A 26470-nucleotide genomic window follows, 5' to 3' on the forward strand; every position below is an offset into this window, starting at 1 on the left:
ACAAACCAACAACAAAAAATCAAACAATCCAATCAAAAAATGGGCAGGGGATATGGACATTTTTCCAAAGAAGATATATGGATGGCCAATAGGCACATGAAAAGACGCTCATCATCAGTGATCATCAGGGAAATGCAAATCAAAACTATACTAAGATAGCACCTTACACCCATTAGAATGGCTATAATAACCAAGACAAAAAATAACATGTTGGAGAGGTTGTGGAGAAAGAGGAATCCTCATATACTACTGGTGGGAATGCAAACTGGTGCAGCCATTATGGAAAAGAGCATGGAGATTTCTCAAAAAATTAAAAATAGAAATACCAAATGATCCAGCCATCCCACTACTGGATACCTACCAAAAGAACTTGAAATCAACAATTCACAGAGACTCATCTACCCCTATGTTCACTGCAGCGTTATTCACAATAGGCAAGACATGGAAGCAACCTAAGTGCCCACTGACTGATGACTGGATAAAGATATGGTGTATATATATATACACACACACACATACAAACACACACAATGGAATACTACTCAGCCATAAAAAATGATAAAATCATCCCATTCGCAACAACGTGGATGGACCTCAAGGGTATCATATTAAGTAAAATAAGCCCGATAGAGAAAGGCAAACTCTGTATGATTCCACTCATGTGGAAGACAAACAAACACACGGACAAAGAGAACAGATTAGTGGTTACCAGGGGGAAGGGGGTGGGGGGTGGGCACAAAGCGTGAAGGGGCGTACCTATAAGATGACTGACAAATAATAATGTGCAACTGAAATTTCACAATGTTGTAAACTACCATAACCTCAATGAAAAAAAAAAAAAATCTGATGCTGAAGCCACTTCCAAAGTTGTGTTCACTCCCTTGGAGTTACCAAACAGGTGTCACAACCACAAAGCTATTTCAGAGAATACTCGTTGCCTTCCTAGCTTTTGCTGGCAACCACCATCATGATCCAAAAATGGGGCGGCTGCTGCCAATACCACTTCTCCGGCCTCTTTTGCTGAGCTGAAGCCCTCAGCACTATGCGAGTGGTGAGAGCTCACTGAAAGGCCACTAACACTTCTGTAAGCCACAGCTACCCAAACAGTCCCCAGAGCCCTTGCCACTCACAGTCCCAATATCGTAACTACCAGTTAATGATATCTCCTTAGAAGCGTTTAGTTCTGACTCAGGCTGCCTCAAGTCTAGCCTTTCAATACTACTGTCCTATACGATAATTCCTAAGAGTTAGGCTTACTCATGAGTTAGAGCCACTTTCTGGATTCCATGAGTTTCTATCTATGTTACAGCTATTGCTCTCATGCATAGGCTAAGCAACACATAGGACTATTTTGCTAAAAGAGCTCTCCTCAAAAGTTCTTTCTACCCTCTCAGAGTTTATGATGTGTGAACAAAAATGTCCATAATCAGTCACAAACTCCTCAATGGCTGAAGCAGTCAGGCATCACACAGTAACCTTAGGCCACATCTCTTAGGCTCCACTAGGACTATGAACTCCACAGGAAAAAGCAGCCCAGTGCTAAAAATAATCACTGCTTCTAAGTATAACCCTAAGCCAAAGATTCAAGAGATGTCACAATAAAAATCACGCAACACAAGTGACTAGCCTTGTTGACAAACAACCAACCCACTCACTCACACAGAAGGAAACACTGGAGAAAAGCAACCAGCAGGCCCACAGGGAGACAAGAAGAGTTAGGATGATGCAGGGGAGACGGATGTTATCCTAATCAACCCATAATAGAGACAGAGTCACAGTCAGGGAAATACTCAGGAAGTAGGAAAAACTACTTCTGTAAACAAACTCCCTCATAGTAAGTTAAAATTTCTGTGGAAATTTACTCATCATGACACAAGGAGCTGTAGTCATATAAGCAAGTGGATAAAAAACACTGTAAAAAGGGAAGGTTTTTTTGGTTTGTTTTTATTTTTGCTTTTAAATAATAGCAACAAGAATTTAAGAATAACACAGCAAAACCAGATCTGCAAAAGTTATTAGTAGCAAGGATGAAAGGAACAGCATAAAATAATTTCAGAAAGCTAACGTTATCAAAGCAGTGACAGGAGATGAAGGATGATGCTAAAAAATACCAAACACTTGCTTAACATCATACCTTATCAATGGCTTTTCCAACCCGAGAAACACTGCTGTGGATGTCTTTGTGGTCTGAGGCCAATTTCTGAACAGTATCCTTTATTCTTTTACAGCACTGTGTCAAAACAAGTGAAAGTGTCCCTGATAATTCAGCATCTTGGCCTATAAAACAAAAAAGAAGGACAGAAGACTGGTTACTCATGAAAGCAAACCCAAAGACGACAAGCTTCAAACACGCCCTTGGAACATGAAAGATGGAAGAAAAGTGAAGAAAAACCAGTGCCTGCTTTGAAGCAGGTGGTCACATTCATAGACAATTTTTTCAAGTGAATACTAAGAAAGCTATCTTAATATATTTTATTTTTTGGAATAAATAAGGAAATTTTACTATGAAATAAACCACTTTCATAATTATTAAAATAAGCATAGACTGTGAATAACACTGCCAAGGCATTTTTCAGAAAACACGTCTAAGTGAATAAACTCACTTATTCAATCCACTTAAAGTAAACTGTTCAAGTCATTCTCAAAACATTTTGATAGTTACTAAATTTCCTAAAGATTATTTAGTCTAAATGCTTTATAATCTACATGAAGCAGAAGAAAAAACTAACAAACTTCTTTAGATACCATGATGAAAAGAGTGAACACAGCAGAAAAGAGTTAACACGTCCCCACCTATAAGCAACAGTGAGCCAGCCACTCTTACCAGCTAGGGTGGTGGGAACCCTTGCGAAATCGAAGTTCCCAGATGCCAGCCAAGGGCCAACCTTGCAAGTAGGCCTGATATTACTATCCTTAGAAAGGCCTGCTTGCAAGGCTGACCCTGGCTGGCATCTGGGAACGTGGATTTCGGGAGGGCTCCCACCATTCCCAGTATTGATAAGAAGGCCTCGCTGTGGCTAAACTGTTTGTGGTTTATGCTGAATATCTGCTTTCCCATTGCAAGTGTGGAACTTTCCTATGTGCCCGACAGAGGTACCTATATGACCAGTGCCCAATAAACACCCTGAGTACTAAGTCTCTAATGAGCTTCCCTGGTAAAAAATACTCCACACATGTCACAATTCGATGCTGGAGGAATTAAAGGTGCCCTGTGTGACTACACTGGGACAGGACTCTTGGAAGCTTTCTCCTGGTTTCCTCTGGATTTGACCCCATGTACCTTTTCCCCTTGGCTGATTTTGCTTTGTGCCCTTTTCCTGTTATAAATCTTAGCCATGAGTGTGACTACATGCTGAGTCCTATGCATCGTCCTAGTGATAACTGGAACCTAAAGGTGGTCTCGGTGACCTTTGACACACATGATAAATCAAGTGAAAGCTACTACAGTATATTTCCTCTTCCCCTGTGCTATTTCCTCAGGAAAAGAGGAGAAGAAGGGAGAAAGAACAAATTCAGTTACATGTGTCAATTACCTCACATATCTACATATCCCCACTTGCAATCAACAGGCCTGGCTTCTGAAATCCTACTCAAATTATATAGCAGTGGTTCTTAAAATTTAATGTACATCAGAATTACCTGGAGGCCTAGTTAAAACAAAGTAGTTGGCCCCCCATCCCCAGAGTTTCTAATTCAATCGGTCTGGGATGGGGCCCAAGAAAGTGAACAAGAATAAGCCCAGAAGTACAGTAGGATGTTCATTCATTCAACAAATATTTATTGAGCACTCATATGTGACAAGTATAGCAGTGAAACAAAACCACCAAAATCCCTGCCCTAAAACTACCTTCTGGTGAGCAAGATAAACAATACAAACCTAAGTCAATTACACAGTATGACAGAATGATGATATATTCTAGTATGGGAAAATAAAGCAGAGTAAAAGAGATGGGGAGTGTATGTGGGTTGAGCAACTGCAGTCTTAAACAGGGTGGATGTGGTAGGCCTCACTGAGAAAGACAGTTGAGCAAAGACTGGAAAGTAAGGGAATCAGCCATGTGGCTACCTTGAAGGTGAGAATTAGAATATGCCACCCCAAAATACGCTTCTTTGGCATAAGGATTACTTTGAACTGATTATTTTGAGAAACAACGGACACAGAAGTTCTGAAAACAGAGAAGTTACCCTTTTGTAAGAGAAATTTACACTTATAAGAGAAATCTCCATTTGTAAGGGTGTCTCCTTCTCTGTACCAAGAAGAGAAGGATGACTCTAAATCATACAAAACTTCTATCAATGGAGGCAGCTAAGACTTAACATAACAAACCTTACCCTTGTTTACTGTGCTTTTCCTGGTAAATCTCCCTCCCTCCCCATATTGGCCTCCCCGCACTTTTCTTTCTTTTGTCTTTAGCTGAAGATGGTATTTAAGCCTGAATTCTAAGCCACCACTTTGAGTTACCCAGTTTTTCCCTGGGAGAATCTCCCATGTATACATGATGGATACGTGTTAATAAACTGTTTTTCTCTTGTTAATCTGTCTTTTATTACAGGGGTTTCAGCCAAGAATCCACAAGGATAGTGGGAAAATTAGTTTTCCTCCCCACCAGGGAAAGGATTCCAGGTTGAGAGGACAAAAGCCCTATTGGAGAAATATACCTACACTATTCAAGGAATAACAGAGGCCAGTGTGGCTAAAGTAGATTTCTGGCAAAGGAAAACAGGAGGAAAGAAAGCCCAAGAGATAACGGGGGTCCTGATCTTGTGGGGCTTTTTTGGTATCGTAAAGACTGTGGCTTTTACTTTGAGTCAAAGGGATATCCACTGCAGGGTCTTGAGCAGAGAAGGTAAATAAACTGACATAACACTTAATATGGTCATTGTGGCTGATGACAGGAGTATAAGAACAGAAGAAGGGAGATAAATGAGGAGGTTGTGGGAGCAACCCAGATGAGACAACAGTGGCTCAGTGCAGGCTATTAGATGTGGAGGTAGTGAGAAGTGGTTGGATTCTGGATATATTCTGGAAGTAAAGCCAACAGGATTTCCTGACTGGACAGGAGGAAAGAAAAGGACTCACAGATGACTCTAAGGTTTTTAGCCTGAGTCAACTGGAAAGAAGGAGTAGTCTTCAATTAAGATGAAAAAGATTAAAGTCAGAGCTGGAATGAGAGGAAGGGAGAGATAAAGAATTCAGTTTGGGGCTTGTTAAATTTGAGATTTAGAGTAGTCACCCCAGTGCATATGTGGAAAAGCTAGCTGGAACAAGATCAGTGCTGGATATACAAATTTGCGAGTCACTGACACATAGATGATACTTAAAGCCATGAGACTAAATGAAATCACAAAGAAACTCAGTACAGACGCAAAGAAGGGGTAAAAGGAGAGAGTCCTGGGAACTCCAAGTTTATGAGACCAAGATGAAGTGGAACAGAAAAAGGAGACTAACAAGACCTACTAAAAGACTAACTGTGATGGAGGAGGAAAATCAAGAAAGTATGGTGTTGGGGAAGCCAAGTGAAGAAAATGCGTCAAGGAGGGAGTAACCAACTATGTTACATGCACTGCTATGTCAAGTAAGATGTGGACTAAGAACTGACCACTAGATTTACAATGTGGAAGTTACCAGTGACTATGACAAGAAGAGTTTCTCTAGAGTTTCAAGAAAAGAAATCTAGAAGGTTGTAGGGACTGTGAAAAGGGAATATAATAAATGTGGTTCAATGACAACCACTGAGAGAAGTAAAAAGATAAGCAAACAGAAGATAATGTCCATAAGGTACCCAATCCAATATGGGGTGGCCAAAATAGAAACTGCCCTATCTCTAAATACAACTGCACAAAGTAAACAGTCATGAACCACATAAGGACCTTTCGGTCAATGACAGGCTACATACACAACAGTGGTCCCAAAAGATTAGTACCAAATAGCCTCGGTGTGTAGCAGGCTATACCATCTAGGTTTGTGTAAGTACACTCTGCTGTTCATACAACAATGAAATCCCCTAACGACGCATTTCTCAGAATGCATCCCCATTGTTAAATAATGTGACTGTATTATCAGGTGCTTCCAACTTCTAACAACATAATTTAGCCTAAGAGAAGGTTGTATTTCAGGAAAATTTCAAAATCTGTCTAAAAGGTGCTCCATAAATACTTTGGGCCAAAAGAATCTAACTGCTCCAGTAGCTCTGCTCTGGCTATTTCTGGCCTTTCTGTATCAAACCTTACCTAACCTCAACGGCTTCCTCTCCTCTATGAACTTCTCTCCCCATATACTTACCCAGTCTTCTCAATTTCTAGTGAATTCTCTTCTCTCCACCACTCCTCTGGCACTAAATCATGTACTATTTAACCACTTCATGTATAGATGCCATCATCAGTCTCAACTAGATATAAGTCCTTAAGGGAAGAAAGGTTCTTATTGTAAACTGTATACTCCAGAGTCTTATCATATGTCTTGCACATATGCACGCACTACTAATATAAGTATTTGGATTACTGGTAAATAAAGAAAGAGAAAAGGACAGTTAGAAAGAAAGTCGTATTCAACAAATGGTGCTGGGATAACTAGATATCCACGTGCAAAATAATCATACCATATACAAAAATTAACTCAAAATGGAATAAAGACCTAAATGTAAGAGCTGCAACTATCAAATGCTTGGAAGAAAATGAGTGTATTCTTGACCTTAGATTGGGCAATGGTTTCTTATATATTATACCAAAAGCACAGCTATCAAAGAAACAATAATTAAAATGGACTTCATCAAAGCTAAAACCTTTTCTACTTCAAACACTACCAAGAAAGTGAAATGATAACCCACAAAATGGGAGAGAAATAGTTGCAACTCATTTATCAGATAAGGGTCTAGTATCCAGAATATATTAAGAACTCTTATAACTGAACACTAACAAGACAACCCAATTTGAAAACAGGGAAAGCATTTGAATAGACATTTTTCCCAAAGAAGATACACAAATAACCAATAAGCACAGGAAAAGATGCTCAACATCATTAGTCAATAGGGAAATACAAATCAAAACTACAATGAAAAACTACCTCACACCCACTGAAATAGCTATAATGAAAAAGATGGACAACAAGAAATGTTGGCAAGGATGTGGAGGATTTAGAACCCTCAAACGTTGCTGGCGGAATGTAAAATGGTACAGCCACTGTAGAAAACAGTTTGACAGTTCCTCAGAAAGCTAAACAGTTACCCTATGACCCAGGAATTCCACTCCTAGGTACATACCTAAGAGAAATGAAAACATATTTTCACACACAAATTTATACATGAATGTTCATAGCAGCATTATTCATAACAGCCAAAAAGTAGAAACAATTCAAGTGTCCAAATGAATGGATAAACAAAATGTGGCACATCCATACAATGGATTATTCAGCCATAAAAAGGAATGACGCACTGATACATGCTACAACATGGATGAACCTTGAAAACATTATGTTAAGTGAAATAAGCCAGACACAAAAGGCTACATATTGTGTGATCCTATTTATATGAAATGTCCAGAAAAGGCAAATCTATAGACAGAAGTAGATTCACAGTTGCCAGGGGGTGGGGGAAGACTGGAATGGAGAGTAACTGTTAAAGAGTATGAGGTTTCTTTTGGGAGTGATGAAAACATTCTGGAATTAGATCATGGTTATGGCCCACAACTCTGAATGGACTAAAAGTTAGTGAATTATACTCTTTAAAAGGGTAACTTTCATGGTATGTGAACTATATCTCAAAAAACAAAAAAAAAAGCAAGCTAAAAAATACAAGCCATAACTCCTATCCAGCCAGACATGTTTGTTTCTATAGTCAGTGAACGACAAACTAAACAAAAGGTTAAAGAACAAAAAAGCAGAGATGAAGCTGGAGGAGAGACATCATTTGGAATTTACCAAATGAACTTCAAAACTACCAAGTAAACTTTCAAGTTTATAAATGATAGATACTAATAGCATAACGTCAGATAATTAACACTGAGAGTTCTCAGTATACTCCAAGGAAAAATAATTTCTACAAAGTATTTGGAAGTCCAAGAAAAGTATAATGGAATAATCTGAAAGAGAACCCCGGGAAAGCCCTGTTCAGAAAGGTTCCACTAATGCATTTTCAAATGGACTCAATGGAAAGCAGCCAAAGGTAAAAACAGGTTTGAAAATCACTATAATGACCAAACTGACTGAAACCAAACTTCTCAGTCCTAAAGGGAGAGATTTAACACTCTTTTCACTTCTCTGTCTGAAAACAAAACCTGCTTCGACGAGAACCTTTCTGTGACAGAAATCTAATTGGATTCCGTTCCTGGAAGTAAAGCTGGGGAATTACTGTGACAACCATCTTTACCGTAACTAAACTAGATCTGAAGGTCAATGCTGGTATCCAGGTTGGCCACTGGAGTGGTCAGTTTTTACCCAGAATAAAGTCCTGTGCATTCTTTGGACTGTGTCTTTCAATGCAATATAACTCCCTGGACTCAGGCCCCATACACAAGCTTGAAAGAAATAGTTTTGAGGTCGTGCTCACCACTCACAGTCACTACAAGTACCTTTTTCTTTTTTAAGACTCTTTTTTTAGGGCAGTTTTAGGCTTACAACAGAAGTGAGAGGGAGGTACAGGGATTTCCCCATATACACCTTACCTCTACGCATCCACCCCCATTATCAACATCACTCACCAGAATGGCACTTTTTTTTTTAACCAAGGATAAACCTACATTGACACATCATAATCACACAAAGTCCACAGTTATCTTAGGGTGCACTCTTGGTGCTGCACATTCTACAGGTTTTGACAAATGTATAATGACAGGTATCCATCATTACAGTATGATACAGAGTATTTTCACTGCCCTAAAAATTCTCTGTGTTCTGCCTATTTATCACTCTTTACCCCAAACCTGGCAACCACTTATCTTTTTGTCTCCATGGTTTTGACTTTCTCAGAACGTCATATAGTTGGAATGATATGGCATGAGACCTTCTCAAACTGGCTTCTTTCACTTAATAATATGCATTTAAGCTTCCTCCATGTCTTTTCATGGCTTGATAACTCATTTCTTTTTAGCGCTTAATAATATTCCATTGTCTGGATGCACCACTTTATTTATCCATTCACCTACAGAAGGACATCTTAGCTGCTTCCAAGTTTTGGTAATTATGAATAAAGCTGCTCTAAACATCCATGTGCAGATTTCTGTGCGGACGTAAGATTTCAAATCCTTTGGGTAAATACCAAGGTGTATGACTGCTGCATCTTATGGGAAGAGTAATGTTTAGTTTTGTAAGAAACAGCCAAACTGTCTTCCAGAGTGGCTGTACCACAAAAGTACTTTTTAAGGTCGCTTTTATTATGACTTGATTCAACAGGTAAAATAATTAGCATGTCAATAAGAGATTTTAAATCCAAGCAAAGGACCAACACACATGGCTGGTCTAAGTTAAAGATAATATCCTTCTGATGCAAGAGAATAATACCTCCTATAAACAGACTTTAAGCACAACATTCTCAGAAATTGGAATAGTCATGGTCTCCTACAAAATCAGACATTTGCCAAACTAAAACATATTTGAGTTAACTCCTAAAGTGTTTTTACAAAGCCCAGCTAAGACTTCAAGCACTGCCCTTGGGCTTCACTGCCTAGCCATTTCAGGATTTATGCCCATGAGTTTCACAGAAACAACAAATTAGAAAAATATTTGTTTCCATAGCATCCTGTACTTCTCCATCAGGGTTTCACATTGCATTATAAATACCTACTTCCCTAACAGGGTTTCACATTTCATAGTCAATATTTGTCTATCACCCCCACGAAATTACTTGAAGATAGGAAGTATGATTGTTTAATCTCCAGGATTTTGCATGGTAACTGGCACATATTAGGAATTCAATAACTATTTACTGAATGAACAGAAAAATAATAAATTGTGCATTATATATTCTCAATTTCAAGCCAAGAGGTGGAGACTCTGCTCAGAACCAACACTCGCTGAAACTGCCAGCAGTTTCACACCCAGCCGCTCGCTGATCCTCCACTCACTAACAGGGTGTTTAGTGTGTACTGCGCAACAGCACTGCAGCCTAAATTTTCCAAACACCAAATAAATAAACAAGTCAATACACACACATCAATTTTCAAATACAACATATTCACAAAATAGAGTCCCTCGGATATAAGTTGTTTCTCTTTTCCAAATAACAGCCCCTCCCACCCCAAATGAACCTTAAACATATAGGTAAAGACTTGGAATAAAAATTCACAGGCTTCTGTTTTGAGCCACAGTTTCCTGGTTCGTAAAAGAAAACTATCCCAAGGTTTGTCAAAGAAATGAAATACATCTCAACTTTAGCGTATGATGTGTTTCTATAAAAGTGTGCCCCAGTCAGAAGGTAGGAAGGGAGAGCAAACTTATACTTACCCGAGTGGGTGTTGGTTCCCACAAAGTGAAAAATTATAAAATTCCTAATTACACACTGGTTTTATAAATAATTTTAATACAGTTCTATCATCTTGTACATATATTTGTTCAATTATTTTGCTTCGTTACTCATCACATGGCTTAAGACAACCATATGTCCAACTATGTGACAAGATTTGCTAATCACTTTGGGCCATCTAATACAACCAAAAGAAAGGCATCAAGATTGAAAACTGTGTTTCCCATCCCTACTCAGTGTTTGCATTTTCAAGTCTGTCACTTATTTTTATCACATTGGGAGAAAAAAACCCTCAAATAATTGCACACACACTGTTAAAGAAAGTGTTGCTAAAACTAAACAGCTGGTTAGTAGGCAGCACTACAATTGCTGTAGCTTGATGTCTACTCAAGGGCAGATAATCAAAAGCTCTAACTTGGTCTATAAAAGGCAGCTTAGAGGTGTCAACTACACCACGAAGTACATGTTGCCTGAGAGTCAAACACATCAGATGAGACCCACTACACATGAGATGAGATCCACCATAATTGAGAGCACTCTGTAAAAAATGGTGAGGACAACAAAGAACGGTAATGCTATGATGATGATTATTATTCAAATTTCCAAAAAGGGTGAACTAGGACTCACCTAGGACTAGAATATTTTGGTGTAAATAGTAGGATTCCCAGAAATCACTAAGACTTGACTTAATATTTTTATGAATATTGTGGAGGCAGGAAAAACTTTAAATAACCAAGTTTATAAATATTATATATATTGCATTTGAGCCCTTTTGACTTATTAAAAGTTAACTCCACCTTCATAAAATGGACAGAGATCTTAAATTTGGAATTAAGTGGAAAGCAAAACAGCACACAAGTTCTGATGTAGATAAATACAAAGAAATCTATTTAGTAAAGATAATCCAAACTGTACCTAATACAGCTGTACTCCAGAATTCATCCTAGATTAGTTCTTTTAAAAAAAATTAAAATAGAAAAAGCCAAAAGAAGGCTATAAGAGGAAAAAATTTTACATTATCCCACTCTTAGGGGGAAAAAAAAAGTCTTAATATCTTAAAATAAACAAAATGAAACCAGACAAAGACAAAACAGGAAAAAAAGCTACAGTCATAAGGAAGGGAGAACCATGACATTTAGATTCAATTAACATTTACTGAGTGCTGAATGCCTGTGTCAGCAGTGTGCAGGGTACAGATTAAGTGTCCTACAGATTAAGAAATTGAGGGTGGGAATGAAAGGAGATAAAGGATAAAAGGTCTAAGATTGGCTGTAAAGAAGTTGTTGACAAGGTGAACATGGACATGCTTGCAAAATGTTAAAACAGAAAAACCTGCAACTTGAAAAGGTTAGGTTAGTATTAGAAAAACAATAAAAGGTCTATTTCAGACCGTGAGCAGCAAACTAAACTGTGTCCTATTGAAGTTTTGGGTTTGTCAGGAGCTACCTCAGCACCCAGGACACAGCAGCTACTCAACAGAGATTTACTCAGGGGAGGAAGGAAAAGGTACAAATAGAACATGCTCATTTTTTCCTAGAGGCAGTACACACGGAAAACAAAAAATAGTTTTTTCAGTATATTAATAGCTGGCAAATCTACACAGTATTTGCTGGTCAACCCCTGACCTTTCAGAACAGAAAGGCAGATTCACAGATAGGTGTTCTGATCCGTTGCACCAAATCGCAGCCTAGTGTGCTGCAAAGCTAAGCAGGAGGAAAACACAGAAAAAGGAAGTTAATATATTTAAGAGCTAAATTACATGGTACAGACTAATAGTGCTCCTGGGGCAGAGAGCTATACCAAAATGACTGACACAGGGAAGAAAGGCAAGGCTTCAAAAAAGTAGACTATGAGGCAAGAACTGGAGAGAGAGAAGAAAAAGACGATGTAGGCACAAGTTTTTACAGGTCTGCAAGATAGAGCCACTTTAGAGAGCCTATTCATTCCCTTCAAATTCAAAATATAGAGAATTAATCTCTAGGCATCTATCTATCTCTAAAATGAATGGCTGAACCAGATAAGGTTTCTTTTAGCATTTAAATGTGGATTTCATATTTAAAATCAAACTCAAATTTCTACCTTCCCCTCTCCTAAACTTCCTATTTTCCTCCTGGTTCCATAATTGTCTACCTGTCACTCTTGCTCAAAATCTTGGGTTAATCTTTGATTTTTCCAGCCCTTCTCTCCCATTCTGCCAAACTCCATCCATGCACCAAGTCCTGGTAATTCTTCCCCTCAGGAGATCCCACGCATGGCTCCCTTTACTCTCTACCACCATCACCCAAAGACAGGTCCCTATCTCATCAGATCTAGGTTAACATTTAACCTTAACTAGTCTTCTTGCCTCTAACCAAACCTCATTCCCAACTCCAATCAACCTAAATGCTGTTAGTTGGTCTCAGATCATGTCCCTGTCCCTTCCCTGTTCAAAACATGCCCCCCACCCAAGTCATTCAGAATTTTCTTTCTAGTCTACTACTTTTCCTGGTAGCCATGACTCTATAAAACCTGATTCCAATTTAATTCTAATTCTTTCATCCCACTTCTCCACACTTTGGTCCTTCATCATTCCCAGAATGCCTCTCGTACTCCCACTCCTCTGCACTTTTGTTCTTGCCAACCTCCTCTCCTGGCACCCCATCCTATCTGCTACCATCCACATTCAATCTCTGTTACTGAAACTTCCCAGCGGTTAGAAGAGTCTCTCCCTGTCTCAAATCCTACCCCTTCTTGTCTGTACCACTCAATCAGCATTTGGCCTATATACACGGCCTTGCATTACAGGGCACTGTTACTTTCTTTGTGAAAAACATACCAGTCTCATCTCCCCTAACTAGATGGAAAATTCTTAAAGCGTGAGAATGACTGCTTGTAACTCCCACAAGATTTGGCCTAGTTCCACATATAATTGGTGATTAATAACTATCAACCAGGTGTTCTAAAGTTCATTCAAAATATCCCTCCCCCAAGCAGTTCTTTCTAAGGGCTCCTTCTCTTCCCATTTCTTTGAACTGCTAGCACTTCTACCAACCAGAAGCAGTGTTATCTATACTGTGCCATGGCCAGAGTGTTGTCCCCTCTCAAATGTAAAAGTCTGTCTCGTTATCCAACTAAAGTTCCTTGAAGACTCTTACAGCTTTTAAGTACTCCTTACAGTGCTAAGCAGACCACTGGGCACAGAGTGGTAGTTAACATATACCGGTAACAAAGATACCTAAATAGTCAAAATGTCTCAATTAAAACAGTGCTTCACACTGTTCAAAGGCACAGACCTTAACAATAACAAATATACCTCATTTTACAGATTTCAAAGCCAGTTCACACCTATTATCTATTTAATTCACCTAAGCCTGTGATGTAAGTTATCAGTTTACAGAAGAAGAAACAGGCTAAGCAATATTGTAGAACCAGCAAAGTGGCAAAGCAAGGACTCAAACTCAGATCTCAAGGACAAAATTTTGCGCTCTACTCCACAAGTGCAGACTCGACTCATCACCTCAACGAGCCTCCAAGTTCCTGGAGGACAGAGGCCACGTAAAGTGTTTCTTTTAAAAGAGGTCTCCTTATCTCCTCCCAGACGTCTTCATATATCAAAAATAAGATATTAAATCTATATGGAGTCCACAGAAATAGCAAACTCATCAAACATAACACACAGCCAGACACTGTGCACCAGGACAAGAAGAAATTACTATTCAGGCCTCAATCTTAAGTGGAGAAAGGCTTGGCAATACAAGCCTTATGGACTCTCCAAACAATGTTCCCAAAAAACCATTTAGAGCTCAGCCATACAATCACCAAACCCAAAGTGAAAGCATATTTCTAAAAGCTTCAAATCCTACTCGATTCTAGTCTCTGTTCTTTGAGATGTTAGACTAACACCTAATCTAACAGGAAGACCTGAAGTTTCCGCAACTCTTTTACAAACTCTTGGAGCTCTCAGAGAAATGTCCAGTTTAGAGAGCATCATCTCCCTGGTATCTATCAACTTCTGGGAGTTACATGGAGTACCATAGGGCTCCAAGTACACAGCTGAGGGCCACGACCCTCCACATTCTCTCCTAAACTACATTTTGGGGTCATTTTCAAAGATTTACAGATGATGAAGCAGGACCCAAAATAAAAACAAGTCAGTTTTAATATCCCAAGTGAATAGTTTGTTACACCATTTTCACTATCCTAACAACTAAGAGACTAAGACAAAACAACAATGGAAATTTCTCTATTAGCTCTAATATGATAGTATCACAGAAGTGTTGGCAAGTTTCTCCCTCACCAATGTTATTATCCAGAGGAAGAAACTATTTAAGAGATAAAATAACCTTAGGAAAATGATTTTATTATGCCAAGCATTAAAGTTTCTAAAGGTAACATTAATCAAGTTGTATTCTCTAGTCTACAGATTGTCGTACTAACTCAGTATTTGAATTATAAGAACATTACAGTGGAGGCAAGGTAAAAGCTGACAAATAAAGGTCAGGCCAGTCAAGAAAACATCTCAAAGAACACTGTTAGTGATCTAATATGTAGCTGCTCAACTATAATAGATATCTGTCACTTCTGTCCGGGTGCAAGTTTTCCTTTCTATAACTCTCTCCTCTATCTGAGCAATAGTGGATCACATGGTCATACATCTCCTGACACAGGGTAAGCACAGCCCAAGGTGGTGAATGGACCCCATGCTGTGGTCCCAGGTTCTGATTCAAGGAGAGGCTTATGACCCAATGCAAGACAATAATGACACGCCTTGGTAATTTTGCTGGAAATACAGAAAAAAGGCATGTTCCTTTCTTTGGGATCACTAGCAGTATAAGGATGACATGAGCTCCACTGAGAATGAAGCCAACCATGGAAAGCACAGCTGAGGGAGGGAGAGAAAAAGACCAGTCCTTATGACATCCTCTGTGCGCCTGGAGCCAGCTGGCCTAACCTCAGCCTATTTAGTTATGAGTCAACAAATTCCATTTTAGTTTTGCCACCTGCAACCAAAAGAATACTGAGTAATATACTAGTCTGAATGAATAAAGTGCCAAATAACAAAGAATTATCTCCTACATGGGCCTGGAAAGGAATGACAAAGTTAAATCTGCTTCTAAACCTAACTGTAAACACCATCACTAACCTATTATTCCCATCATCTAGAATAGCCCAACCAACCTGGTAGCTGGTCTATTCTCCTCCTAGGGTATTTCAACAACGGCTGCTGTTATCCATCCAAATTTTCCTGACCTACTTATCTGCTATTTTCCAGGCTAAATGATAAATGCAGATGTCAAATTTTACTCAATTCAAAACTTAGTCATTATTCTCTCAAAATCATCTCATTAGTATTTAGCAAAGAGTTTGGTTAACAAATATTTGTTATTTTTAACAAATAAAAAGACCAGGCTATGCAGCCTACTCCAAGTACACAGAAGAATAATGCTGAAAAAGTAAACAAATCAGTAGTCCACCAAACCCTGATCCTTTTACACTCATTCAACACCATACATTCAACATTGGGAGGCTCTGAAAAGCACAGAGAATTTATATATATACAAATAAGCGTACTTTCCAATACATATGTATAATATATATAACCCAAATTCTACAATGGAAAGTTAGACCAAACATGCGAACCCGGGACCTCTGATTTCTGTCTAGTGATAAAATATCGTACCACAGAAATTAGTTAAAAATCTGGTGGGTTTTTTTCATGCTCAATTGCCTACTTACCTTTTCATTTGTCACCTTCAAATTTAAAAAAAGGAAGCAGTTTTGCAACTAGTAACTAAATTCTCTTTGATTCACCAAAAATTAAAGAAAGGTAGAGGATCCTGGTTTAAATGTTTTATTACTAGGAGTGAGACCACACACACACACACAAGAAGAGTCTTAGATGCTAATATATGTGTTGATCACTGCCACAAATGGCGGTGTCTTTACCACCTTGTAAACTGAGATAATACTAAGCCTGAATCACAGTAAGTAAAAAGACATGTCCAATCCCTTTCAAAGTAAAAACAAAGTGACAAATTACCATTTCCCTGAATTCTCTTAAAAATTCTCCTGGAAACTAGCATCTTTGTCTGTGAGGTAGGCAACTAGGTGGTCCAAGAATAAAAAAGAGAGGGAGGAAGATATTTTTTACTGGGTATCCTTTTTTATCATTTGAATTTATAATGTTCTGAATACATTATCTACTCAAAATAAGTAAAATTAAAATTTAGAAAACTCCCTGAGAATCACTTTCAGAAACTACATTAGAACTCCATTTAATAATAGCCTAAAAAAATAATAATAATAAAACGGCACATCCTTTACTCTTAAAAAGATTGTAATTTTCCAAAGTACAATTTAAACATGTCATAAAAATGTTACTCAATTATTTCAGTCTAATCTTCTTTTACCAAATGTGAATTTAGAATATCAGCAATACATGATTCTTTTCTGTTATCCCTTCTACCACACAAGTGCTAATGGAAAACAAAATATACATATATTCACCAATAGAAAAAAAATGCTAAAAAGCATATAAGTAATCACAAGTCAAATCAGCAAAATTTATCCATGCTATTTATCTGTTAATCAAGGGTTTTCCAAAGTGGTGTAGTACGTGTGGTTCCCATACCACTGATGTGAATAGTGATTTCAGCTATATGTGAAACAATATTTTAACAGTTACGAATTTTTTTTTTAAAGATTTTATTTTTCCTTTTTCTCCCCAAAGCCCGCCAGTACATAGTTGTATATTCTTCGTTGTGGGTCCTTCTAGCTGTGTCATGTGGGACGCTGCCTCAGCGTGGTTTGATGAGCAGTGCCATGTCCGCGCCCAGGATTCGAACCAACGAAACACTGGGCCCCCTGCAGCGGAGCGCGCGAACTTAACCACTCAGCCACGGGGCCAGCCCCCGTTACGAATTTATTTTTAGTATGTAGCTTATTATACCTAACACACCAAATCTATGACTTCACAAATCTCATTGCCTAGAATGAGGATAAATCTCCCTAACCAAAATCATGAATCCATCTGAAAAATAAGAGTGCACACATGTGAGTGAAGTCAGAGAAACACCAGTGCGATATCCAGATCAGATCAAGGGACACTGGGAACGACCACGAACAGCATCAACCCCACCGAACCTTCAATCAGACCAAACTTCACGCTACAGGAAACTCTCACAGAAAGTCTGGTACAACTGAATGACAACAGTGCTCTCCTCTCCTCTCAGAGTTCGGGCAATTAAGAGCACCTAGAGTTTAATCAAAATTATTACGGATAAGAATCAGAGCTCAGTACAATCCTTGAACTTCTGGCAAATTTAAGCTAAAAAATGGTATTCCTTTCCCAGACCAACACCTCACCACATACTTTCACTTGCCATGAACAGTCATCTCGAACCCCGTTTACCTCAGCAACCTCTGCAGGCTCTGGATCACTCCCCCATTCTCCCATCTACCACCCTAAGTGCTCCAAGGCAGCTGGAAGGGCAGGAAGAAAAGCCTTCAGAGTCAGTCTCCAGGAAGAGGAAGGGATCAAGCTTTGGCAGAACTCCTTGTCAGTATTCTCCTCTTCATACTTCTATTACTACTCTGTTGCCCCTGAACCACCGAAACCCCCCCAAATGGCTACAACAGGCAGTCAAAGGCCCCGCACTTATCTCCCAGAGCCTTATACTCTGAAATTATTCCTCTGCCACAGGCCTGACACCTCCATCAAAACAAGAGTTTCCTTGTCCCAGGATGGACTTGGTTAGGGGTGGATTAAACAGCAGAGCACAAACTAATTCACCAGGTGTGAGTGGCTGTCCCACACCACCCTCATTCTCCCAAAGGTATATGAATTAAGAAAATGCATTTTTAAAAGAAATGGCTAATTGGAGAAAGTTTGTATGACAGAATTCTAGGCTATATAAAGGCGATTTACAGCAGATGAAAGAGATTTTAGGGCTCACTGTAGGACTACTTCCAGGCCAGAAGCCAGGCGAGCCCCCTTTGGGCAGTGTTCACATCTGGAATGTGGGTGGTGAGAGCAGATAAGGGTTGTCAACGGGCTTACTAACCATACTCCATTTACGCATGATCAGTTTCCATCACAAACTATCCTAACTGCTCTCATTTAGTATCGTCATCTGCTCACAACCTTAGAAAAAAGAAATTTAAACATAAGAAAATGTAATTCATCCTCAAAACTGAACTGATCCCCTAACACCAGCTAAAGAACTCTTCTGAATCAGGTCGTCACTCACCATGAGTATGATGCAATGTTGGGGTATTTGTATGATCCCCAAGATTCTACTTTATTCATATCACATTCTTACAAGAATATTACCACAAATAAGCCCAGAGAACGAGATTCAAAGCCCTGATATGGGGTCCCAAAAGGAGCCCCTCTCCCAGGTCGTAGGAGCCTACCAGATCACTAGCCCAAACAGGTACATTCCAAAGCTCTGAAAGCTTCCCTTTAAACTTGAAAATGGAGTTCCAAATTCAGATTTCAGTAGATATGACTGACAGAGGCATATTTAAGATTCAATGTAACACCCGCCACATGGCCTGCAGAGAACTTTAGAAATTATCTGCTTTGAAAAATTCCATAACCCAGATACCAAAGCGTGATGTTTATCTTCACACATAAGAATACATCAGAAAGATTTTATTTTGGAAACTAGACCTGGCACTTGTGGTATTTATTTTTCTTTCATGTTTTATAACTGCTTTTCGTCCCTTAATCCTATTATTAAAGAAAATCAAAGCAATACCAATATAAGACTGCAATTTGGTAGACAAGAGGTTGAAAGGGGAACACAGACAATTCATCATGGCATACCGTATGGCTAATACCGCCAGACCATAAATTCCTTGAAAAGTTCTCCAGCACCAAGCAAAGACATCTAAAAGAAATCCCTGCTTCAGCAATTTCTCCCAATTATTTTATCCAACTTGGATGGGCCCTAATTCCCTAAAACGAGGCTCACAATCACATCCCCCTTCAGTTAATACCCTGTCTGTCTCTCTCATGGAAGAAAAGTAGTTTACTTTCCATCTTCTCTCAAACTCTGCCTATCCAACCCCTCAATCTCTAACCTGTTCCCTAAAAAGGAAACGTTCCTTCCACCTCTCCAAGTCTACACCCTTCACTCATTCTTCTCCTTCCAGCCTTTAACAAGACAAAGATTTCCTCTCCAGCGGTGGGGAGGGACACACCTTCCATCCCTTACATCTCAGTTTGCACATTTTTCGTCCCAACTCCCTGTAATCTAGTTTAACAGCTCTATGAAACCACAAGCACAAAGGGTCACTGATTCCCAAAAGCCAAATACCACCTGACCAACCTCTCTTTGTCTAAGCCCCTGCCCTTTTCTTTTACTGCTGGCTCCTGGGTGGCCCTCCATTCTCCCAGAGTTCAAGGTTGTAGTGAGACCCTAAAGCCTTTCCTCCCTGCAGCCTCAGTGACGTCCTTCACTCTCCTCTGTAGAAATGACACCAGGAAACCATCCTAGACCTTACTTTTCTCCCCAACTCCATCTATGCATTTTCAGCCGCCAGGAAAGATTAAGCCCTTGACTCTATCTTCCTCAGCCCTTCAGCTTTATCTCACGTTTCCAAAACCAAATTCACCAGAGCCTCCCCAGGATTCCCGCCCCCTTTCCACTTCCCCTTCACAAGCAGCCATCTAGGTCTGTTCATTTTGCCATATTAATACTCAACTCCTTTCCCCACCATAGTTACAGATTTGCTTCTTCCCCAAAGTTTAAAAGTGACTGCTGCTGTGTCCAGAACGAGATGATGTTATTAGACTCCCTCATCATGGACTAGCACTTCTCTCTCAACTGAAAGCAGTGTGGGAAAGGAAGGTGTAGAAGGAGGAGGGAAAAAAAGAAAAAAAAAAGCCCAGCTGGTGCCACTGCCTTCATCTCACCGGCCACAAGTATGTGCATTTCACCCCAGCTACCAAACCTTCTTTTCAAAAGTTTGAGAAGTTTTGAATAAATCCATTAAACAAAGTCCTTTACTTTTTGATCAGAAGGAATCATCAGTGCGAATATGTTAATCTAAGGATCCTAAACCTCTAATGTTATTTAAAAACCAAAACCAAAAACCCAATCAGCTTCCACAAGTTAACTCTGGCAAAGTATCTGCCCCCAGGGCCCAGGATAACAATAAAATAATCTAGGTAAAACACCTCCTAGAGAAAATCTGTTTTCTAAGAGGAAAACAAGTGAAAACTTGACCAGGTAAAGCAAGTAACTAAGAACTTGTGCCACAATTTGCTTCAGGAGAGTTGCCTGAGCTTCCTGAGTCTCATCCCCGGCTACGCTAGGGGAGCTGAACAGTCTGATCCAGCTAGTTTCCTCGGAATCATGTCAGTGCAGCCGCGGAGCTGGAGACGAGCTGCTTCCACACAGCAGCCAAATTATGAAGTTGCAGGAGCGGCTGTCCTGTTAACCCACAGCTAAGAATAACACCCGACTTTCTAATTAGGAAAAAAGAGGAAAAGTCAGTCCCCCGGCAAGGATTACGGAGCAGGGGAGGAGGGGGGCTTCCCTGCACTGACCCTCTTATCGCCCAGACCCCCGGGTCCAACGCAACTGCAGCTCCACTGGCCTGAGGGACCCCCGCCGCGGGGACGCCGGGAGACCCCCGGGCCGGGCGGGGCAAGCGGCACCCAACCCAGGGAGGCGGAGGTGGCAGGTGCGGCGGCCCGGCCCGCACGCACTTCTGTCCCCGCCGCAGCCCGCGGCGCCGGGATGGGTTTCCCGGTGTGTTCGCGCTCACTCCTAATTAACAAGGAGGTCGGGGCAGCTTCGAAGCAAACCGGGCGAGCAGAGGAGAAAAAGTCACAGCGGCCTGGGGGTCTCGGCGCCACGGGGGAGGTGGCGGCCGGGCCCTCCCGATGCACCCCTCGGCCCGCCATGGCTTGAGTGGCGCGGGCGGTGGGCCTGCCCCGCGCGCCCACCCGGGCCCCGTACCGTGGCTCTGCAGGATCTCGTGCTTGAGGCCGCCCGTGTAGTCGATGAGCTCCTCCAGGCCGCGCTCGCACAGCTGCCCGTAGCCCGAGAACTTGTGCAGCACCTTCTCCAGCTCGCGCTCCACCGTCACGCACTGATCCATCCCGGAGGCGGCGGCAGCGGTGCTCGGCTCCCCGGCGCCCGGGTGTCCGCAGCCGTTCGGCCCGGGCCCGGCCGAGGCCGCGTCCTGCTCCTCGTCCCCCAGGCGGGCGGCGCGGGCGGCTGAGGCGACCGAGGCGGCAGGCGCGCTAGCCGCGGCGCCGCGGGAGCCCCGCACAGCCCGAGCCCGCCTGCCCCATGGTGCCCCGGCCCCCGACGCGTCGCCGCACTCCTGCTCGCCCCTCGACCACGACCCTGCGTTCCCGCTCGCCGCGCTCAGCAGCCCGCCGCGGCGCCGCCGATTGTTTTTGTTTTCACCGGAACCGACCGATGACCTGGTTCTCCGGGGCGGCACCAAGCGCCGCCGACCCGAAGGGGGGCAGCCACCCCAGCGAGGGAAGTAGGCGGCGCGGGCCGTACCAAGCGCACCCTGGAGGGGGAGCAGCCGAGCGAGCGCGGGCGGAGGAACGCCGCGCGGTCGTCAGCTCTAAAGGTGTGGGCGGTATCACGCGGGAGGCGTGCGAGGGAGAGGGCGAGGGTGGAGCAAGGACCCAATTGGTCCGAGGAGCTAAATAGGGAACTTTGGAGACAGCCCCAGCGCTCCGAGAGCGCTACAACTGCGCGCTCCGTAAACAAGAGGGTGGAAACCGTCCCGTCACACCCCGCCCAGAAACTGGGAAAACGAGCCAATAGGCGCGGGGCATACGTAAGGAACCGACGTCCTCCAATCCCTGGCCGCGGCGTAAACCTTCAGCCAATCCGGGCCTAGGGGCCAAACCAACAGTCTCGCTGTTGGAGGGGGTGCGTTAGAGAGCATATCGGGAAACAAGTCGTTTTTGGAAAGATATGAGGGAAAACAAGACAGAAGTCGAAAGGTCTGTTTTCCATAGGACTGCGCTCTGGCCATAAGTTATTTCATCTCCCCATCAGACCTGGGGGTACCGTCGTTCCGAAGTTTTGGAAGACGGACTGGCCGCCCCGGACGGAAAACCCAGCCGGGCCGGGCAGTGGGTGGTGCTGCTAGCGGGGGTCGCTACCGCGAGTTAAAGGCGCGGAGTAGGGCGGGGGCTGCTGGCTAGCGCGCGGGCTCGCGCCGGGAGGGCGTCCGGGCGGCCGGCGGTGCCGCCTTGACGCTTGCGACACCCGGAGGTCACACTCCCCACCCCCGACGCCCTGGCCCCTTGGCCCCTGGGCCAGAAACCTTCCTGACCGGTTGCCTCACTCCCGTGCCCTGTGCGGGCAGCTTCGCGGAACGGAAAGAAGTTGCGTGGCCCCTGCCTCGAGGCGCCCGACTCCATCGAACCGGAAGTTACCCGCTTTGTGTAAAGCCTGCCTTGCTGGGGCGCCTCTAACCGTGGCCTGTAGCCCTCTGCTCGCTAAGCTGCAGCTGCGCTCCCCTTAGTTCCTCCAAGGGCCGAGCCAGTCACTGCCTCAAGGCCTGTGCACTTAGCCTTCCCTTGGTCTGGAAAACTCTTCCACCTTTCTCATCCTAAAGGTCTCAGCTCCCGTGTCCCCTCAGAGGGTCCTCCCCTGACCACACTAATATAGCCTTTACCTTCCGTACGCCCTCCTCCACTGCTGTATCGTATTTATTATAGCACCTATGATATCACCAGTTTTATTTTCACACCACTTATTAAAATCTGAAATTATCTCATTCATTTATTCACTTACTTCTCTATCTGCACTACTTTAATAAAAACTCCACGAGGGCAGGCCCCTTGCCTGTCTTTTTTTGTGCCCAGAACGGTGCCTGGCAACATAGTAGGCCATCTTTTTTTTTTTTTTTTTTTAAGGCAAAACCTTTTTGAGCCTCAATTCCCTTTTTTTATAATTTGGAAGTAACTGGAATACATACTTCATTACATTCTTAGGAAAATTGAGATAATACATGTAAAATGCCCATAATAAGCACACGATAGCCACATGATAAATGGTAGTGGTGATTGTTACCATTGTCAGTTCCCAGAAGTAAATCTGAGATGGCAGCTTAAAGTCGTGGAATAACGTTGGGCTAGCCCCCAGTCCTTTTATTCATTTCTTGGTGATTCTCAAAGGCACCCCAGCTGTTGCTGTTACATATCTCCTTTGTCCTCCCCACCTAACCTATTTTCCTATCTCCCCTCTTTCTTGGCAGATGGCCCTGATTCCTGCTTCACTGAGAAGATAAAAAACATCCAGCTCCAACACCCTCTCCCACTCTTCTCAAAGTATTTCTGTCTGTACCATCCGTTTTCTGAACTGTTGTCAAGTACCCAAAGGAACAGGAGTCCCTTCTCCATTCCTAAGCCTCCAACCCTTGGGCCTGCTGGCTTCATCTCACCTCTGGCCAGATCTTCCTCCTTTTGCACTGGGTTCTTCCTTTCTGCTTCGAGGCTGAGTGGGTTTGACCTACCTGGGGGTTTTAGGGGGGATCTTCATTTAACCTCCCTCAAGCTGTTTCGTTTCTCCTCTCAGTCCTTTCACTGCCAAACTGCCCAGACGAATCCTCTACACTTGTTTCTCCCTTTTCTCCAAGGGTCTCCTTGATAAGCTCAGTCACTCTTTTCTAGGTCTTTTTTCTTCCTTGACTTCAGTGTAACACGTGAAAATTTTGACTCACTTTCACCTTTAAAATTCTCCCTTGACCTCCAGGGCATGGTATGGCTCAGTCACCCCCTCTCCCTTGCTGGTTCTTCTTTCTTATCTAGCCCTCCCTGTGGGTGGACATTCGCTCCAGGTTCTATCCTCAACCTTCTCTTTTCGCTTTACCTGCTGACCTGGGAGAGCACATTATAATTGCCCCTCTCCAGCCCTCAACTGCCTTATAAATTCCAGCTTAACATTTCCCTCCAGCCAGCAAAACATCATCCAGAGGACTCATTACCTTCAATCAACATGTCCAAAATAGAATTCATATTTCCCTTCCAATACCGACTTTCCTCCCCTTGACTCCTCAGTTTTTGTCAGCATTATCTTAAGTCTCCCAGTTTTTACTTAACTGTAGGACTCTTGAAAACCTTTCCTCTACCAGATTCCTTGACTCCACTAACCTGTTTCCATTGCCACCCATGTACATCCTTCTCAAGATCCTTTGCTAAGTCGCTGCCTTCATTCACCCCAGAATCATTGACGCTCCCCAGGATTTTGTCCTCATCCGTATCCCTAGGGATACAGATTGTTTCACTCACTGTTTCATTCAGCCTCCACACCTAGTCAGTCGTCAAGTTCTGTTGAGTCTAACTTCCTAATGTCTTAAGTGAGGCTTTTTAACTTCTACATCCTTTACCTTCATCAGTACCTTTGATATATCCCAAGATTATAATTGCTTCTCCTACCTGCCTTTGATCTCTTATCCCTACAGTGCCACCAAATGAATCTTCATTCCTCTCAAAAGTCTGTTACAATAATTAAATCAGATAATCCATACAAGGCGGTCAACGTAATCCCAGGCACATGGTAAAAGCTATTATTATCCACTAATCAGAAATAATTATATAAATATTGAATCATTATGTTGTACACCTGAAACAAATATAATGTTATATGTCAATTACACCTCAATTAAAAAAAGGAAGAAAGAAACCAATGACTCCCCATTACCTACAGCTTCAAATCCTAACTCTCAGCTGCATGGTCTGCCCAGGGTAGCAACCCATAACAGTCTCCCATCCAAACACCCGCACTTTCACACACCCGCATCCAAACGCTTTCACACTTTCAATGTGAATTGAGCACAACTCATTCATGCTTTTTCTGCTGGAATCTTTTCTTTATTCTCAGCTATTCAAATTCTTCTCTTCCTTCGAGTAACAAGTCCTACTTTTAACTATTGATGCCCTCTAGATCTTGGCCTGCGCTTTTCGATATGGTAGTCACCAGCTGTATGTAGCTATTTAAATTAAATAAAATTAAAAACTCAGTTCCTCAGTTCTCCTAACCACTTTTCAAGTACTCAATAATCACATGTGGCTAGCGGCTACTGTGCTAATCAGCACAGAATGAAGATTTCCATCACTGTAGAAAGTTCTGTTGAACAGTGCTGATCTAGACCGTGACCACAGTAAAGTTACCAGCCACTCCTTAACTGCTGTAGGACTTTTCTTTGTGAGTCACTTAATGCCTAAGTGCTTACTGCCCCCCTACTTTTAGTTGACTTTTCCAATATGTGCCTTGTTTACTCAACTGGATTGTTAGCTCCTAGGTCAGGGCTGACTTTTCTTTTTCTCTCCCATAGTTTAATCAGGGTAGAGAAAGTGCTCTAGGTTTTTGTTAAAAGAAAGAGAATAAACAAATAAGAGAATTTAAATTCAACCAAATTTAACCAAGGAGAGGAGAATAGTACTTCTAAGGGCAGAGATCTTTATGTTCCCTCCTTACTTTGCATTTGCCCTTCCTACCCAGTGCATAATTGCTTCAAGCCTAGACCTTAATTTCTCAGAGAGGGGTCTCTAGAAGCAAGGGGGGAAAAATTCAGTTTTCAGAACAACTGCAAATTATTCTTCTGTGATTGCATTGTCACCACACAACGAAAAAGAACTCACACACAAACAAACAAACAAAACCCCACTCCAGTATCAGATGAACTCCTGCCCCCATATTCTGTTCAACCTGGAGAACCTGTCATTTGCAATCATTCTGGACTTTGCGCTGGTCCTCCCTCCGCTCCAAATTCAATTCTCTGTAACATTTAAGTAAGCATTAATCAAAATAAAAGAAAACCTTTAGTCTTCTGACCAAATATATCTTCATTGTAAGGAAATTCGAAAATACAGAATTAGAAATTAAGTGAACAGAAATAATAATCCCATGAAATCCCAGGACCCAGGGAAAAAAATTAGTTTTAATATTTGGGATAAATTTCCAGAGTTTTCCTCTGTATACACATACACCTACATGTGCATTTTTGTAAAAGATAAGCTCTCATTACAGTTATATATAACTATT

At 41.9% G+C, this 26470-nt stretch overlaps 1 protein-coding gene and 1 long non-coding RNA gene across 4 annotated transcripts in view; one reads left to right on the top strand and one right to left on the bottom strand.

Annotated features, from left to right (window-relative positions):
• Nucleotides 1-22043, bottom strand: part of RMND5A (required for meiotic nuclear division 5 homolog A) — a 62877-nt gene extending 40834 nt beyond the window's left edge. The window contains exons 1-2 of one of the 3 annotated variants that reach the window (XM_023618766.2): nucleotides 21407-22043; nucleotides 2135-2277 (exon numbers count right to left, since the gene is read on the bottom strand). In XM_023618766.2, the coding sequence (XP_023474534.1) occupies nucleotides 2135-2277; nucleotides 21407-21548 (285 nt within the window). In that variant the 5' untranslated portion in view covers nucleotides 21549-22043. The remainder of the gene's footprint in view (nucleotides 1-2134; nucleotides 2278-21406) is intronic. The other 2 variants (XM_001496971.7, XM_023618765.2) reach the window with 2 other exon arrangements.
• Nucleotides 22044-22328: 285 nt separating this feature from the next.
• On the top strand, nucleotides 22329-26259 carry LOC138917826 (uncharacterized). The gene is made up of 2 exons (XR_011426334.1): nucleotides 22329-22419; nucleotides 23682-26259. It is a non-coding gene; the product is annotated as an uncharacterized lncRNA (long non-coding RNA).
• The last annotated feature ends 211 nt before the right edge of the window (nucleotides 26260-26470 follow it).

The sequence above is a fragment of the Equus caballus genome, chromosome 15 (genome assembly GCF_041296265.1).
Source record: "Equus caballus isolate H_3958 breed thoroughbred chromosome 15, TB-T2T, whole genome shotgun sequence".
Taxonomy (NCBI): domain Eukaryota; kingdom Metazoa; phylum Chordata; class Mammalia; order Perissodactyla; family Equidae; genus Equus; species Equus caballus.